Genomic DNA, 18,184 nt, shown 5'->3' with positions numbered 1-18,184 from the left:
TTGAAATGTAGATGTTGATGTGACAGATGTTTCAGAAACTCAATGTAACGAAGACAGCCAGTGGGAAATTGCTACCAGCACACAAGTTCACGAAGTCAGAATAAACTGATAGTGTGGAAAAGTTCTGCTACAGTTGAAAGGTGGCTTACAGTTAGATCAGGTAAACCAATTCTGTCAACACATACCACAAGATCCCTATGCATTGAGATTCCAGCTGTGGCCAAGATACTTTCACACACGGAGGACAAAGAGGCTGAGGGACACAGCACATTATTAATAAAAGACTTCAATTCTTTACAAGAAGACTGGGCAGCTGTTACGTTAAAAATATGATTCCAAGATCTCAAGAAATCTTTTAAGTTATACATGACTACTTTATAGGAAAGCAAATGTGACACCAGAATATATATTAAAAAGTGAAATAAATAGCATGAACAAGGAATGATGGCCCACCATCTCACCCTATAAAAAGAATAAAAAGACATCACAATAAACTAGCACATGGCAGATTCAAAATAAGGAAGAGACAGTACCTTTTCCTTATAAACACATTCAAGATATGGAACACCATGTCACGGCATGTGCTACAGATGCCAAAGGGTACAAGGTTCAAAAAGAAACTTGGAAAAATAATGGGAGCAAAATCTGTCCTTTAAATGTAGATACTAAATATGAGAATACCACCTATTACTCAGAAAACCCTTGAGCAATAGGTCACCTAGAAATACTATGTCAATATTCCTTTCTCCTTAGCTGTATCACAGTGTAAAGGAAAATGAAATGTAGAAGAACCAGAGCACAAGAGATGTGCAACTCCAGTACTCTGCACCTTTCCCTTTTCCCTTTCTATATGCACACTCCCTTAATGCTTTGACCTGCTCTGTGGTGTGTTTTTTTAACAATACAAACTTGTCGGAACAGCAACCTGGTACCACTATGGACCAGAAGCCGATTGGCTCGTTTGGAACACCACAGAAATACATTCTTTTCCCGTGTAGTTAATCATCTCCAAGCCACAAAATAAATACGAAGGGTAAAGTAGTATTTTTAATTAGTCTCAAATTAAATAAGGAATATCTTGAATCTCTCTGCTTTTATGTTTATATTGACAATTTTAAATGCAAGTAGAATTCTGTTTTATTCACACATCTGGCTCTTCGAATGAATCCCACGAATCAAGAACATTCCTATGAATCAGGAACAAATACCATTAAAACCACAACTTTGATTCAACAATACTCTTATTAAATAGGATATTTTGTCTTCCTGGTAAATTGGTCTTACCCTTAAAATACATATATCCACCAAAGTAAGAGTACTCTATCGAATTAATCCCGCACGTTGAACTAAATAGAACAAGCTTACAAGTTTGGCCCAAGAAAATGACAATAACTTTATCCTACTACCTTTTAAAAGAAAAGAAAAGGTTCCAAAAACATGAAGTAATACCGAATGCATGCTATGAGAAGAAACACATATAATAAAATAATTCTATGCATAGAGTAGGGAAAAATAAAATTACACTAATCTTTTTACTGTTCTTGGCTACCAATACAAGTCAACTACTAGAACTCAAATAACAGGCAGGCCAGAGAAGAGACTCCCCACAGAACAAAACAAACAAACAAATAAACAAAAAAGTAATGTGTGAATGGAATTAAAAGTGAAGCAGTTATATGATGCTACCTTAAAAAACAGCTTTTTGCATCAACTGCTTATTTCCTTCCATTTGAAAAACTGCCAGATTTGTTTTGAAAGTATTTGTTAAGAAACATTTTCTTGATCACTATTCTGTACCTTACTGAGACATTGTTTCTTTATGGTATAGAAGTGCAAATGGGTTTCTCATCCCCAATAAGCTTTGCAATAACTGGAGGGAAATAGATTGTGAAGAGTTGAACATAGTAAATACTTTTAGTATGGAATCTCAAAATAATTTGGTCAAGGAAAAACTGGAGAAAGATGCCCATAAACTGAAATTCTTCTAGTATTCATGGCTGAAGTTACAGCTTAAACCCAGATATTTATTTATTTTTTTTAATTCTTACATGTAAACAAAACAGGGTTATAAAATTCTAGGTGTCACCTTCTCACACACACTTATTGTGAACACTGAAAGAAAATGTAAAATGTGAGATAAGTACATTTTTCAGTAACAGTTTTGATTCAGTCTCCTACAGTTTTAGTACATTTCTTATCATGTTTTACAGTAACAAATGACATTAAAACAAAGATTTCCTGGAGGCAAGGAGAAATGGCTTTTCTAAAACAAATAACGAGTTTGGCAAGCTACAAAAACAAGAAGGATGGAAATGAGGAAGTTTCAAGCAGCATAATTTCTGTCTCACAGAACTGCAGTTAGTGTAACACACAGAATGACCACAGACATAGCGAAGAGAATTCTCCTCTATCACCTATAGTTAAATGAGAACGTTTCTTATTCCTGAGCAGTAGTGCAATTTAAGACAGAAGTGCAAACATGGTTTATTTTCTCTAAAGTGTTGCCTCTCTCCCTTTCCTCAATGCAGCAGGTGCAAGAATAGCTGCCCTGTTTGTTTTCCCACTGGAACATTGGAGAGAAAATGCAGCTTCCTCCCTGTGATGACCATGCCTTTCATTAAAAGCAGGGTAGTAACAAAAGAAAAATATATTAGACACAAAATTTTATTCTGCCTATATTTAGAAAGAAAGCTTATAAATTAAGAACCATCATAAAAAGAACCATATTTCCAGAAGGACAGTTAAGAAATGTCACATTAATTTCATACACTGTAATGCTGAGAGATTATTTGACAAGTCACAGAAGGATTTTGCTGCTGCTCAACAACTGCCTCTCACAGTAAGATTTCCCAAGACACTTTCCAGTAAGAAATTAACTGGCATCCCTGAAAGAAAGAAAAGAAAAAAAAACACCACCACAAAATACTAGTTAGCGTAGCTTTCCACAATGCTATACTGTGCTGAAATCATTTACGAGCTACCAAAGTTGTAGGTAAAGGACTCAAAAATATTTTGCCTCATTCAGTCACATTAGTCTTGGCATAAAACTCAACCTGATCCACAACCAGAAATCCATTATTTTTTTCACTGGCTCTCAAAAACTCCCCTACTACTTAGCAACAAGGAACATATGCAACACCAACACTTAACACACCTCTTTCTGTTTGTCATGGTATGTAATTCTACATTTTTCAAGTAACTCTTTTAAACATTGTGACGATGATTTATATCTCCGCTATCTGTGAAATCATTTTATTTCCCCTTCATTACCAGCCCTGGAACCTGCTAACATTCTCAAGCCTCTGGTTTCAGAAACCTTGGACTCAAATTTAAATCCCTGCCAAGTTGTTGGCCTGAACTAATACAGAACTATTTTTTTTCTTTTCTAATATAACAAATTAAGAGCTTTGAGTTGAGGAGTCACTCTTTTTTCTGAAGTTCTGCCTGTCAAGAACAGCATTTTAAGAATTTTTAACTATCCAAACTTTTTTTTTTTAACTGGTCTACTTTAGGTCCTCAGATTTCTGTAACTAGTTGTAAGTTTTGAGAATTTTGTAGAACTGTTTATCCTAATTTCTTTTCCTCTAGACAAATTTTCATCAATAGTCAGCTAAACAGAAGTTTGTGAGCATCTAATTCCTGTTATCACCACAGTATGTGGATAAAGCTTGCAGGGCCTCTATTCTAACACAATTCAGAAAGATATGGTAATTACTCTCAAATTGCTGAAACAAATAGTTTAAATATAGGATCAATTTAAACAACAGTTAACATTCTTCCTGAACATAACTAAACATTACACAATTAACTACAAAACTCACGAAATCTGTGCTAACAGGAAGAGTTTGAAACTACTTAATATATACATTAGCACCTTGCTAATCTTGCTAACAAAAAAAAACACAACCAAGAAACAAAAGAGTAAGACCAAGTATGTAAATTGATAACAAGTAAAATGGTTTATCAGTATTATGTTCTGTAATCTACAGTTATTTGCCCACCATAATAGCTATGTATAATAATCAAAAGGTCTTCCAAATGTTATGGCAAATCTCATCATACTTCGCATTTTTTTAAAGTCCTTATGGATATTGCAGAATCTCCAAATTAACTCAAATTTTATATGTATGCACACATTCCTATGCCAAGAATTGGAAAATATAGCATACACCCAGAACGGCTTAAGTAAAAGAACCACTGGAAGAAAACCAATACATTAATTTTCACATCTTACGATTTTTAAAGAAAAGCAGAGTTTGGGGACTTGACTGGTGCTTTTTGAATATTAAGGTTAGACAGCACTGTAGGTAAACATAACAGGAATGCAAAACATGTACTTCAGACATGTTATCTCAAAGGGTTTCATTACAGTTAAACCAAAGAAAAGGACAATCAAACTAAGCAAAAGATTACACACGGTCTTAAGCAACTGGGGGATCAACAAGGGAAGCAAATTGAGCTGAGTAGTCCCAAAAAGTTCAAGGACAAGGCTGAAGAAATTGCTACTATGCTTATGAGCCCGCTTTTCATGAGGACTTCCTGCAAGTCAACTTCATGGACAGCAATATTCGACAATATTGGGTTTATTCTGAATACAATCAGAATTCAAGGATACGGAACGTTACGATGGGCGTTAAACTGCGTAATCAGCTGATCAGTGCAAGACTGATACTGTTCACATTGTCCTGCAAGGACCTCCAAAAGTTTGTTAGTGATGTCTTCTAGACAACTAAAAATAGGAAGTAAACAAACACAAGAGCCCACCTCGTTTATGATCAAAGAAGCCAACAGAAGTTTGCAGTGGAAGCCCATGACTTATTCCTGTCAACTCTCGTAAGCGGTGCAGATCAGGCATTTAAAATAAGGCAGGGTTATGAGGTGTGCATTTCTAGAATACAGAACTTTATTCTAAATATTTTAAGTGCAAAGCAAAAATAAAAATAAGGAGGAGTTTACACTATGACTGATTTTGACTCTTGCAAAATTCAGTGACGTGGCAGATAGGGGTAGGTTCTGAACCAAACAGAAAAACATAATGTTGTTCTGCATTTCTGTTTTATATACTAACTTTTTAGTATATAAAACTACTAAGTTTTATATACTAAATAATTTCACTTATATTTGCTTCATACAAAAACTTTTTAAACATTTAACAACTATGCTGTATTTTAACAGAACGCATCAGAAAATTCTTATTTCTCCATCTCCTCTGCCACAAGTACCATTTAATAAAGCACTCTGAGTATCTACTGAATTAATATAAAACCTATTTCATGGTGGACAATTAGGCACCATGTTAAATCACAAGGTGGTATGTTTTCTTGGCAAAAGATGCATTCAGTTAATGGTATTCCATAATGTAATTTTACTAAATTCACCAGAAAAAGTGAGGAAGACCTGAAATAAATTCAATAATTAATTATTCATTTCAGAGTATTTCCAATACAGGCAGGGATTGTTTGCAGCCTGTACTATAAACCTAACCATTGGAATCTGATTTTTTTAAAATAAAATTAATTCAAGAATCTTAGGTCTGTGGCACGTGGTTAATCTTGCAAATCAATTTTTAGAGGCCAAGGCTTTAATCACAAGGCTCTTTTTTATCCCATTCATCTCACCCTCCCCTAAATGATTATAGTAAATTTTATATGTCCACTAAGAACAGAGTTGAATTTGAGATCAGATGTAGAAGAAAAAAAAAAAGTATTTCTTGTAGCTGACCACATTGCAAGTATATATTTGAGCTCTGATTTCTGGTTTATATAAAAATTAATCAACAGTTACCAGGACAAAACCAGTAAATTTTCGCCTGGCAAGGCAGGAACTCCTAAAATACTATTTTGTGAGGTTAAATTCAATATTTATGGACAGAAATATTAATTTCCACATGTAAAACAATGTAAATCCATGTCACGTTCTACTCCTGTTATTCCAACTCAATGTGTACCACTTTCAAACAGAAGAAAAATTACATGTAAACAGGCATTTTAAAACAAGCAGTAGACTTATCTGAAGCTTTGAAACTTAAGAATTACATAAAGATAATGATGCTGACAGCGATGCCTAGAAATTATGAGTCAGGCACTGGACTTTGTCACAAAGCGGACACAGAAAAGCATGAGGATTCAGAAATCCTCAGGAATTCAGGAATAACAAGGTGTCTTCTCCTGTCTCAATACAGGAGCCTGACTGAGCAGGAACAGGCTGATCAGGACTACTCCCCTCCTCACTAGACAGAACGTTCTGAAGAAGGGAAAAAGAAAACAAAGCTTCTTCCCTCCTCAAAGGAGAAAGGAGAGAAAAAAAAAAAAAAGGAAGAATAAAGAAAACGAGGTGGGGGGGAAAAGGCGATAACCCTAAGAAAAGCTCAGGAGAGCATCCTAACAGACATCTCACATCATTTCTATTTTCAACAGCTCAAGTGACAAAGTGTTGGGATTTCCTTCCAAGATAATGCTGGTGTACCAGTCTTGTGGGAGCTAAAAACTTCTGGTTATTTTTATCCTTCGTTGCTTACTGTAACCATTTAATAATCTTTTTAATCCTCAGACGGATTCTTCTCTGAGGTGAAATATTAGTTGCTCTTCTGTTTTCAGGAAGCTATGTGATCGCATTGTTATACTTGGTCGGAGTTTCCTAAAGACTAGAAATGCCTTCCTGGCTGTTCTGGACTCTGACACTGGCATCCTGAAGAGCCTCACACATTATAAAAGCAAATTAAATAAAAGACTGACTAAAATCATTCATTAACATGAGTGTTGGGCAAGAACCTTAAAACTCAAAAATCTAGGACATCCAAAATACTATCAGATTGCATTTACAAAAACAAGGTCCCTCCCTCCTTTATATTAACAGCTTAATATAAAATGAAAGCACTTTTATTCCTACTATATTTTTCAGCTTTATGCAATGTCCATGCTATTTTTTTTCTGTTATTAGGCAAACAAATGTATTTGACCAAAGCTAGAAGTTAGGCGTGCTAATCAGCAATGTTTTGTGTCACCAGTACCATAAAAAGCCTTTATAACGTGTTAAAAGATTTTTAACAGAACTTCAGCCTCCTGCAAAGATGTTAATGCCAGCCACTTCCAACACAAGCATCATCACCAGCATATTCTTACACAGTTCTTCAAGGAGAAGGTTTTAAATATTTAGTAAAAGGTTTTAACAGCACTCCCCCATTGCCAATTAGTGACAGCAATACCGTTTAAATCTTTGATGATGACAACACTAAAAATAAATAAATTACAGTCCAACCTAGTATCACAATATTGCTAAACCTTCATTATGCCGTAGTGGATTCACACATTTATTTGGCACACGTTTGGAATACCATTTTAGTCATGCACTGCAAAAAACTAATAAAATGGAAGGGAAAAAATGCATAAAAGAGCACCAGAATGAAAAAAACCACAGAAAAGCTTCAATAGGTAGAACAACTAAATACAATAAGATTTCTTTAGCCTGGAAAAAAAGCTGACATAAAGTAAATGTCACAAACACCTTTCAACTCATTTGTGGAATGGAGAAAAGTGAGTACAAAACAATTGTTTGTTATCTGTTCTAACACAAGAACCAGGGGTTATCAGGTAAACAAGTAAGTAGCTGCCAGGTAAAATCAGGCAGAAAAGGACTTCTTCACACAACCCATCGTTAAGAAATTGCCAGAGGACGTTATGTTGGTGAAAAGCTTACAAAAGTCAAACTGGCCTTTGACAATGAATGGGGAGAAAAACTCATAAGGATTATTGAGCACAAAGATGTCTCAGCTCCAAAGCACTTAAGGCTGGGAGCTTTTTCCATTCTTCTACCTCATAGTGGTTGCTGCTGGAGGCAAGCTAATGAGTCAAACAGGACTGACCCAGGAGAGACTTTCTTAAATTGACAAGGACTGGCAACCTTTGAAGACGGAGGGAAACAGATGCATCTACCCTTAGCTGTGCGGTCATCATAGGTTCAAGCCTCAAACCTTATGGGACTTCAACCTACTGTGAAGGTCAACAGCCCTGCACTGGAACCTGTACTCTCTTTCTGTTACTTCTTCCTGGGGATTCACAAGCAGACGTGAACTATTGCAGCACTGCACACACCACACAGGGAGCTCTGATCTGTTCTAGCACTTTGCTGGGAATAAAAGGATGTCCACTAGCTGTTGAAGAAGAAAAGCAGAGTATGGCCAGTCTGCGGTCTCTCTGCTGCTGAAGCAGAAGAGTCAAGCTGTATGAGAGATGGGAGAGACCAAAGAAGAGGAGGGACAAACAGACAGGGTGACACAATAGACAAAGTGACACAAACCGGAACCAGGACAAGCAAGGTAGTAAAAGACTAATGTTATGAATTCTTCCGCAGCCTTACTTCTAAATCTACAAAATATCAAAAGATAACATTCACAACTAAAAGTACTCTGTGCCTTCACACTATACCACTGCTCTCAGAGCAGACTCCCTCCCAATCAGGCTGGCCATTCACTGAAGAAGCACCAAGCCTGAGGCACATGGTATGCATTATTTAAGATGAGGAACAAATAAAGCTGAAAAGTGTCAACAAAAAAAACAGTTGTGAGATGCATCATTGCAACTACTACAGTTGGGGAGAACAAAGAGAATATAAAGGAGAGTTGGAGTTTAACAAATTAAGTACAACCAGTAAGCCATAAAATGCTTTTGGGGGTTCTTCAAAAGCAAGCAAAACGTAACACTATCCGAACTCAAACTACTTACGTCTGCTCTAGGTTTCTCCACTATGTGGTAGTAATGTGCCACAACTAAATATATTCTCTCATTTCACATAAATATTAGTCTTTAAGATTCAGACTGGAAACACTTTTTGCAACAATCTGCAATCCGCTAACAAAAAAAAAAACAACTGATTTAGTGACTATTCTCTGTAAATGGCAAAATATGTTTCAGTTGATTCAAGATATTTCCTGAAGCAATTTATTTCCAACTATTACTGAATTTTTCCTACCTTTGTAGCAAAACTGTATGTATTGTAAATATATAAATATGGCAACGAACATAAGTATTATTTCAGCAACTCAGAAACTAACTTTTTCTACAATATATACATGAAATATATTCATTCTGCTAATTTACTAAAGGAAAAAGCATGGTAGAGCATATAAAATTAAAGTTGCCCTCTTGCCTTTTTTATTTTTTTAATTGTTCCTGTACCATTTACAGAAGTTACATAAACTCAATAAACAACTGCTTATTCGAAAGACACCAACAATTACTTGTAGGAAGAAAACAATCTAAACAAAAGCTTTGACAGTGAGCTGAATTGCTGTCCTTTAGTCCCAATTACAGTTTAATAATATAAAGAATTAAGCAACGACATTAAATATTTTTTAATTTACATAAACAGTCATTTACACTTTATTTTAAGGAATGTGGTTAAAGTAAACCATTGACAGATAATGTCAAACACTTCTATCATCAGGAACTAGGTAATGAAATATATAAAGCATCTGGGATTTTCCATCATAAGAGATGTTTCACAAAACAAAAATCATGCAGACCGTTTTGCTGCTATAGAATTTCACAATCATTCTTCCTCTTCTATCCTGCTTAAAAAAAGGTGGTAAAGGATAGGGGTATGTTCACATATATGGATGCCAACATATCAAAGCACACACAGAACCTTACAATGCTCTGCCTTTTTAGTGAAGGCAAAATAATAATGCCAGTAAGAAAAAAGGGGAAAAAAAAAAAAAGAAAAGAAGATAGAGAAAGAAAAAAGAAGTTATAATCACAGAAGCTTAGCCATAAGAAGAACTTGAAAATTCTGTGGAAGTGCTTTCTAACAAAACAGCAGCAATTCTTTTTCTTCTGCAACTCTGATTATCTCATAATTTAGAGGAAATATCAAACCATTTTCAGCAATTTTAGCAAAGGTATCAAGACGGTCATGACACCAGTATGCGTAACATCAATTATCTGCTATATATTTGTAAGGTACCTATTTCTTATACCAGAATAAAATGTACAAATAAGTTGATTTTATTAAAGCAAACGTTTTTACAGTCAATTTGGAAATCCGACTTAATATCTTATATTTTATATTTTTCATGTTATAAAGCTCTCAGCTGTTCTTCTGAAAAGGGTTTTGTTTGTTTGTTTGTTTGTGTAAAGGCACTTCCTGTCTGCCTGTGCTTATGAACTATGTACTACAATTTCCTGAACATGATTGTTGGTATCTGAAAAGATCCCTGAACACAGTATGCAATCTGAAGCACTCAGGAATATTTTATTACTTATTCCAAAGGGTCAAATGACATTAAAAGGAATCCCAGGAGAGGCAGAAATGAATCACATCTATTTAACTTTCCCAAGGCTGCACCAGTTAACACTGTGATCCTCAGTACTGCTGATTTCCAGTCACATGCTATATTGCACCCTTCACTGTCTTGAACATTGATGTTTTGCGAGGTCAAGGTCTAGGAGGGAAGAGGTGGATGAACTCAAGCATGCTGCTCTTCAGAAGCCAGGGACAGATGAGTCTATACTGACAGTTCTTGAAAATTAACTAGTTAAGTAGAAATTAAGAGATATACTGCAGTCAAGATCACAGAATGGTAGAGGTTGGAAGGGACCTTTGGAGATCATCTAGTCCAACCCTCAAGATGGGCAACATATCCTTCCAACGGATCACTCCATACGTAATGTCCTACACAGTGATGGCACTACCCTATGTTTAAAAGGCACACCAGATGTGAAAATTGACTGTAAAACAGTAATGATAGTCTTCCTAAACACAACTGCGAAACAGGGAAAAATAACACTTGCTACTTACTCTCCTCAAAGACAAACAAACTAGCCCCTTTCAAAGCAGCCTTTTTTTTATGCCAACGCTGAAAGTAAGTATACTATAAATTTGTACTTACAGTCTATTACTTTCATATATTTAGAAGGAAAGACATTTTCTCCTAACTTACATTTCTGATGTAGATCCTGCAACATCATATTGCCCAGTTTACAGGTGGTAAAGAGTAAAAATAACAGATTTTTACTTCAACTATGGAGTATAGAATTTGAACTTATATTTAAAACCCATAAATTACAATCTTTTAATGAAGAAAAAAAATCATATATCATTGTATGATGGAAGCGAGAGCATAGTTCAATCTGGTTGTTCAACTGAACATGGAAGAGTTGCATGCATGTTAGATGTTAAGTTGAAATCAGAAAGAACCTGACAAATTGAAGACACGATCTGAAATAATTACAAGTCCAAGCTTTTAAACTCTGTGCAGGTGATTGGTTTTGTCCATATACAAAGAGGAATAATCAACCAGTAGTTCTGCATAGAAGGATCACAAACAAAAGGTGATTAAAAGACAAAGAGCATCATACTGACATTTATTAACAGTTGATCCTGCAACAGAGCAGTGGAGCAAAGTAGACTGACCTCTTGAGGTCTCTTCCAGCCCTATTTTTAAACATTGTTCAATGCACATATGCTGCTGCTTTATCATATTTTCCTCTTCTCCATATATGTTAAACGTAAATTATTATACACCTTTTTTCCCCATAATCTATCTGCTAGTCTATTTATATTTAGATTTCTGAATTTTGAACAAAATCCTGAAGTTGTGTGTGAAGATAAATAATTTAGAATCAATACACTAGTATTATAATATGTGTTTTAAGTTAATTTGGTCCTTACAGAGAGACAATCGACAAATTTTATTCAGGGTTTCTTTTATAATAGGGTCAGTGAGAATAATACAAAGACCTACATCATTATCACCCATGGACCAGCAAAGACTGTGAAACTATGCAATTAATTTGTCCTGTCAGTCTCAGTCTGTATTTTTTAATCTTCCATGAATGCAGTCAAATCATGGGAACAAGGCATTATCTGTGAGCCATGGGTAGGAGACCACTGCTCTAGTTCCAAGTTTAAAAAAGTCTAAACTAACAGCCCTATCTTTGATCAAGCCTGATAATAGGCATAATAAACCCTCGTCAGGTGTTCAGAACGATTTTTAAATTCCATTAATTGTACTTTTCACCACTGAACGGACTGAACATGCTTTGTGGATATTCTAAGGATTTGGGGGTGGAGGGGGTGAAAGAGTTGCTATTATTCACACTAGCCAAACTCTTTACTCAGTCAACAGGAACAGACAGGTAAGCTCTTCCAGAAGAGAAGTCAGAGAAGCTATATTCATCCAAATTAAGCTCCCATTTCAAGTCATCTTTTGGAAAAAATACTTCATGGGCTGCAGTAAGTAAGCCCAGTAAATTACATGCTGAACTTGGGTAAAGTAAATGTTGCCATGTACCTGTTTCTACAGACTTGATTCTTTTCTTTTTTTTTTTTAATAGTAATACATATATCCAAATAATTTTTTTATTACTGTGGTCTACAGAAAGTACTAATACAAACAAATATACACCAAATGCAATGTACGACATACTCAGTGGTTGTGACATAACACATATCCCAGTCCAGTGTCACTGTTAACAAAAAGTATAATGCCTGATATATGTCTAATGTATATATACTATACCATATGCAAATACCGAAGGTATACAGCTTTTGTATGACAGAAAACGTGATTTAGGGAGAGCTACTATATGATGTTAAGTATTGTTTTAAGATATAAACTATATTTTTAAAAATTAGGAAGCCAGTACCAAATAAGCAGTAGAGGATGAAGAAGGAGAAATACAAATACTGATAGATGCTGGTAACCTTCTATAGTCTAGCTGAGAGTCCAACAAATCAAAGAGAAAGCATCCTCTGAAAGAAAGCTCCAGGATTTATGGAGCTGCAGTTAGCTATTCAGTTCTCTCATTATATCTGACAAACCAAAGAGATGAGATAGGTCTACAATAAATCAACAAGAAGAAACTAAGAAACAAACAAACAAAACAAATCCAGAAACAGCTCCTCAAAAAAATCTATGCTTCGACTGTCTAGTTGAAAGCCTACCTAAGGTAAGGCGTAGGAGCAGCGCAACTACCACAGCCTTGCTTCCTAAATATATGCTTTGTTCGTGGTGTCAATTTTGGTGTCAATTAACACGTGTGCTCTCGGTAAAGTATCTTCTGTTGTTGAGAAATTCATGTCTTTCTTCCAGACCGATCTTCTGTAACTAGGAAGAATTCAGCTCATACTGTAGCATTTTTGTTTTCAAGGGGAAAGGGCATGGAGAAAATAAGTACATGCTACTTTTCTCTATACGGCTGTTTTCTTTGAACTTAGGAAGCCTTAGCACCTTTGAGCCTGTGACTGCTCAATCAAGTTTACCTGAAAACGCCCAGCACATTGAAAAGCTACTCGGGCATAAATGCATGTATCTATCTCAAAAGTGTCACTACACAGGTTTCTTTCCCAATATGAAACCTGACTAAAAATAGCGTAACTTCATATATTTTAAACTGATTCCAGCAACCTAACTCCTTTATACCCTTTTAGATGGAAGCTGATCGTGTATGATCTATTCCTGGGTCTCCACAAAGACTTCATAACATGCAATTGTGGCCAAGGTAATTCAGGACTGCAGAGAACCTAGATCGACTGAAAACACTACTTTAGAGTTTACCATGAACACAAAAGGCCTTATTGAAGGCTATTGAAGGCTTATTTAAAACTATCACAGTGGTAGAAAATACTGCATAACATTCTCCATATTTCATACTTTGTACACCTGATACAAACTGGATGAACTAGAGATCGTAAAAGATTGAATGAGACAACATATGCCGGCATTTTAATAAGAAAAAAAATAAGATCTTGATGCATATGCTGTAGAACTCCCCAGTCACACATATAAGAATGTTTAGTTTCAAAAGAAAAGCTCTGCTTAAAATTATACCCTAGAATATCTACCTGCTAAATTTGGTTCCTCTCTTCTCACAGACTTTGGAATTTAGGACTTGCCAATGCTCAGCAAGTGCATGACTTTACAAAATGATAGCTTGAGTTTACGCCCAGAATAAAAAAGGGAGATACAAATTTGTTTAAGTTATCGGCCAAGAAATTTATTGACACTGAGATCAGTATTACTACATGAAAAAAAAAAACAAACTGGACTTTACTTCCAGACACATTTTGATAAGAACAGTCCTGCTCACAGAATGCCAAGCCACCTTTCTCCATTTCTTTCTCTTGATTGTCTTCCTAAATAACTGCAGTCTCTCTTCAGTGTATCTCTTCTCATTTTATTACTGTAACACCTCTCGTAATACAGACGTATTTTTCCCACTAGATCTCTTTCTGTCTAGGTCTATAGTTTTGACAAACTGTGAGGTTCCGTAAGCATTTATTGTTACTGAAGACCCCTGGAAACAAGCAGGTCTGAGGAAAAATATACACCACAAGTTATTTGCTGCCTTAGGGATTCTCAACTCCTACCACCTCAGAGCCTGCTTAAGAAAGATGCGGAGGAACCTCACACAAGAGCAAAGCAAGCCCACTGCCAACTGTCAGAGCACCTAAGAGAAGTCCACAGGATGCTTAGATCCACTTTGAACTGCAAGATGGACTCACTGTAAATTAATTTTACAGAATATTATAGCAACTATTGTAGGAAATTACATTATAGGAAACCATAGCTAGTTGCAGTAAGGAAAATACTATGGAAAACCAAAAGAGTGACCAAAAAACCCACTACATCCAAATAAGTGGTACATAAGTTAGTTCACCAATCAGGTACCTAAAGAGCCCAAATCCCATGAATGCACAATGCGTCATCACTATCACCTCCAAAAAAATCAGTCTCATAAATATGGAGACTAAGAAATAGAAAGTGGAAAAGTCTCCATAAACACAGATATGCAGTCCCTAGCCCTGAAGTTTGGTTCAGCAAAGGTAAGCAAGGAAAAAGGCTATTCCATAAAAATGGCTACAAAGGAAGGCTACAATCTTTAACACTTTCTGTACAAAGTGAAGGGCCAAGTAAACTACCATGGTATGAAGATCGTCTTAGTTTTTCCAGAAATATTTGCCCTACCACGTGTCATCATCCTTGATGATACTTCAACCTCAACAAGTATATCCGCTTGTACCAAATAAGAATGAAAAGGCCAAAATGATGCAGGTACACAAAATAAAAATAGAAAGAAAAAATATGGAATCAGTGAAAAAAAGAGAACAGAGACTGCAAGTAAGAAAGGAAAAGAATAAAAGGCAGCCCCTGCTCTGATAAGAGTTATGAAAAGACAACCAATGGAAGCACAGATTGAAACCAAAATAAAATACGGTTCTGTGCTTCTGTTTTCACGCACAAACATGTGGTTCAAAAGAATTTCATCTCAACTGGAACTATTATTCAAACGTCAATTTTCTGTTTGCGACTCAAAAGCCTACACATTTACCAGCTGGCAAAACATTAAAAGTATTAAATATTCCATAAATGAGCATTTTATAGGTCAACTAATGCTGTTGTGTTTTGCATGAAGGTATGAAATCTGCATCTGCATGGCACAGACCTATTTCCTGCAGTTACTCCATATATTGTTTAAGAGCAGTTTTACATCATTGATGTAAGGTACTAAAACTCCAGGAACATTTTCCAAAAATAGATTACATTTTACTTTTTCCACCCTGTTTTACAGACTTGCTCTGCAAGAGCAGAGGACAAGAAGCATCTTAAGGTTTAATACTCAGACCAGATTTTCCAAAAGGTTTCATATCGAAAACTAGGCACCTACACAACCTGATTCAAAATACCTGTGAACTGCTGAACTAAGTAGGCAGAATAATATCCAGTATATACGAAGATGAGTGATTTTTCCCACAAGTACTATAACAGTCATATCTAAAATAAATATGGACCACATAACTTTAAACGTAGTGTTGTTAGATTTTTCCACTCATGTCATAATTATTCAAACAATAACACAAAGTTGCAGTAATCAGTTCTTGGCAGCCAAACAGATTACTGTTCACATTTTCAAAATGGTGTTCATCAATAATAATACCAGAAAGCTGAATAATTTTATTTTGCAAAGTGCTATCATTTCTGTAGAAACTAAGAACCTTGACTTGGGTATTCATGAAACATAAGCCAAAACATATTTCCTTATCTCACGCTTGTTGGTCTTAATATATCACATCCCTAGGTACTGTATCCTTGTTTGGTCCCCAGAGAGGCAGAAGGTTTCTGTATAATCAAATCATACACTACAAAGTAGTATAATGGTCAGATACACACTGCAAACAACACTACTATCTTTCTTGGGCTACCACAGAAGAAACAAAACAGTGTTAGGAAATAACAGACTTGTAAAAATCACTGGCAAATCCAGTAAATATTAAGGTATTCCAACACCAAGCTCAGTTGCCCCTTGTCTATTGTTACAATGTCTTTAACACAAACACAAATGCACACGCCCAGCATCACTGCTCGAACAGGAAGGGTGGGTGCAGGCTGTCAAATGTGTTCCACTGCTGACTGCCCTTGCTCTCCCCTTGGTTTTCACAGCAAGGTCCAGGAGACGGTAACACAACTTGAGATACGCTACTCGTATTGAATTTCCACACTTTTTTCTACCATCCAGACAACAGAACTTCATTGCTAATTTTAGAGGCATACAAATATGTAAGAAGACATCAAATCTAGCTTGATTTTGATCTGGGTGATCTTGACTAAACTCAGTTCTTAATTACTTGAAGTTGTGCTTCATTTTACGGCTGGTACGGCCGTTACACCAGTGGAGTAATTTCTCTATGTTCCCTCAACCTTTTCACTGGAGATGGGAAAGCCATCCCAAGACAAGGTGTCATCTCTCAGGAACCGTGGATTTAAGAAAAGAGAACAACTGTATTTGCATAAATAATTGTATAAAAATAAAGCCTCTAATTCCTTTTTCCACTGATCTATATTCTACCATTGATGCTCCCCCTACTTTTCCAGCTGAAACATTAGCATTCAGAATACGCAGAGCTAAGTATAAATAAAGATGTTTCTATAGGTGAAGTACAACACAGCCTACTGTTAAACGAGCTGTCACTTTTAACAAGAAGAATGCTCCCTATTCTACCTTCTCCCACCCCCAGCCCAATGAGAGCCTGAATCTCTCATCACCTGCTGTGTGCCTGTCACACACACCCGCCAATGGAGCCACAAAACTGCTCTGCACAGGTGCATCCCAAATAACAGGGATACTGTGTAATCCATGTCTTTCCCTGCCAGGCTGGTGCCCATGTTGTCTTTTCTCCAAGCCAGCTAGTTTTCTCTCGCCTTCTCCAACAGGAGTTACAGCCTTCTGTTTTAATAAACCTCAAAACATGACGCTCCCCCTCCCCAAGCGTGGATGTGTATAAAGCCATCCTCTCACTGTTGTCCACTTCTGACAAAGGAAAAATCAAGTCCCCTCACCACGGGGGAGGGGGGAGACACGACAAAAAAAGCCATCTATCTTTTCATCTGGAGCCAAGGCTCTGTGAGCCAAATCTATCGCCCGCATCTCCCTGCCTCTGTCACACAGAAAGAGCCAAGACCCCGATGGGGAGGAGCAAGTGCTCTTACCTTAATTATGCTGCTCCTCCGGGGGATGCCGGGTTTGCCTTCTCGTTGTTGACTGGTGGAAAATCCTTTCTCTTTGCTGCTGCTCTCCGGGCTTGCGGGAGGAGCTGATCCCGGTTCCTCGCCGGCTCCCGCTAGGGCACAGTCCCCGTTGGAGACCCGGCTGCCGGCACTGTCAAAGCGGGATCTCCCGCCGCCGCCTCCGCCACCTCCGCCGCCGCCTCCTCCTCCTTCCCCATCTCCTGCCTTGAAGGCCACCTTCCCTTGGACCGGCCCCGGGGAGGAAGGGAGCCCCCCGCCGCCGCCGCCGCCACCGCTGCCAAACTCCGCCATCAACCTCCCTGACTACAGCAGAAACAGTCTTGCTGTCCCCCTCCCCTCCTCCTGCAGCTGCTCGGCGGTGGCTCTTCTTCCGCTTTCTGTATATTTACGATCGGGGGATTTTGAGCAAAAGTCTCTCCCCTCCGCACATTTGGCAGCCGAGGCCGCGTAGCTCCGGGGCGGGACACACACACACACACACGACGACGACGACGAACGCCTGAGCCAGTTGGCGCCTGGGCGAGCACCAGTCAGTCCTTCAGCACCTGGGGAAGGAAAAGAAACGAAACGTGACAGCCTGCCCTCACACGAGGCGGCGGCGGGCGGGGGAGCGTTACACCACAGCGCGCTCCCCTACACAGATACACACACACAGAGACA

General features: G+C 37.3%; 1 protein-coding gene across 1 annotated transcript in view; it reads right to left on the bottom strand.

Moving 5' to 3' along the window:
• PLCL2 (phospholipase C-like 2) overlaps positions 1-17,815 on the bottom strand; it is a 106,005-nt gene extending 88,190 nt beyond the window's left edge. The window contains exon 1 of the mRNA XM_009888923.1: positions 17,486-17,815. Within this exon, the coding sequence (XP_009887225.1) occupies positions 17,486-17,815 (330 nt within the window). The remainder of the gene's footprint in view (positions 1-17,485) is intronic.
• Between the last annotated feature and the right edge of the window lie 369 nt (positions 17,816-18,184).

This window comes from Charadrius vociferus, unplaced genomic scaffold, assembly GCF_000708025.1.
Source record: "Charadrius vociferus isolate BGI_N301 unplaced genomic scaffold, ASM70802v2 scaffold217, whole genome shotgun sequence".
NCBI lineage: Eukaryota > Metazoa > Chordata > Aves > Charadriiformes > Charadriidae > Charadrius > Charadrius vociferus.
Note: the sequence above shows the minus strand (reverse complement) of the source record. Positions and strands in the feature narration are given on the sequence as shown.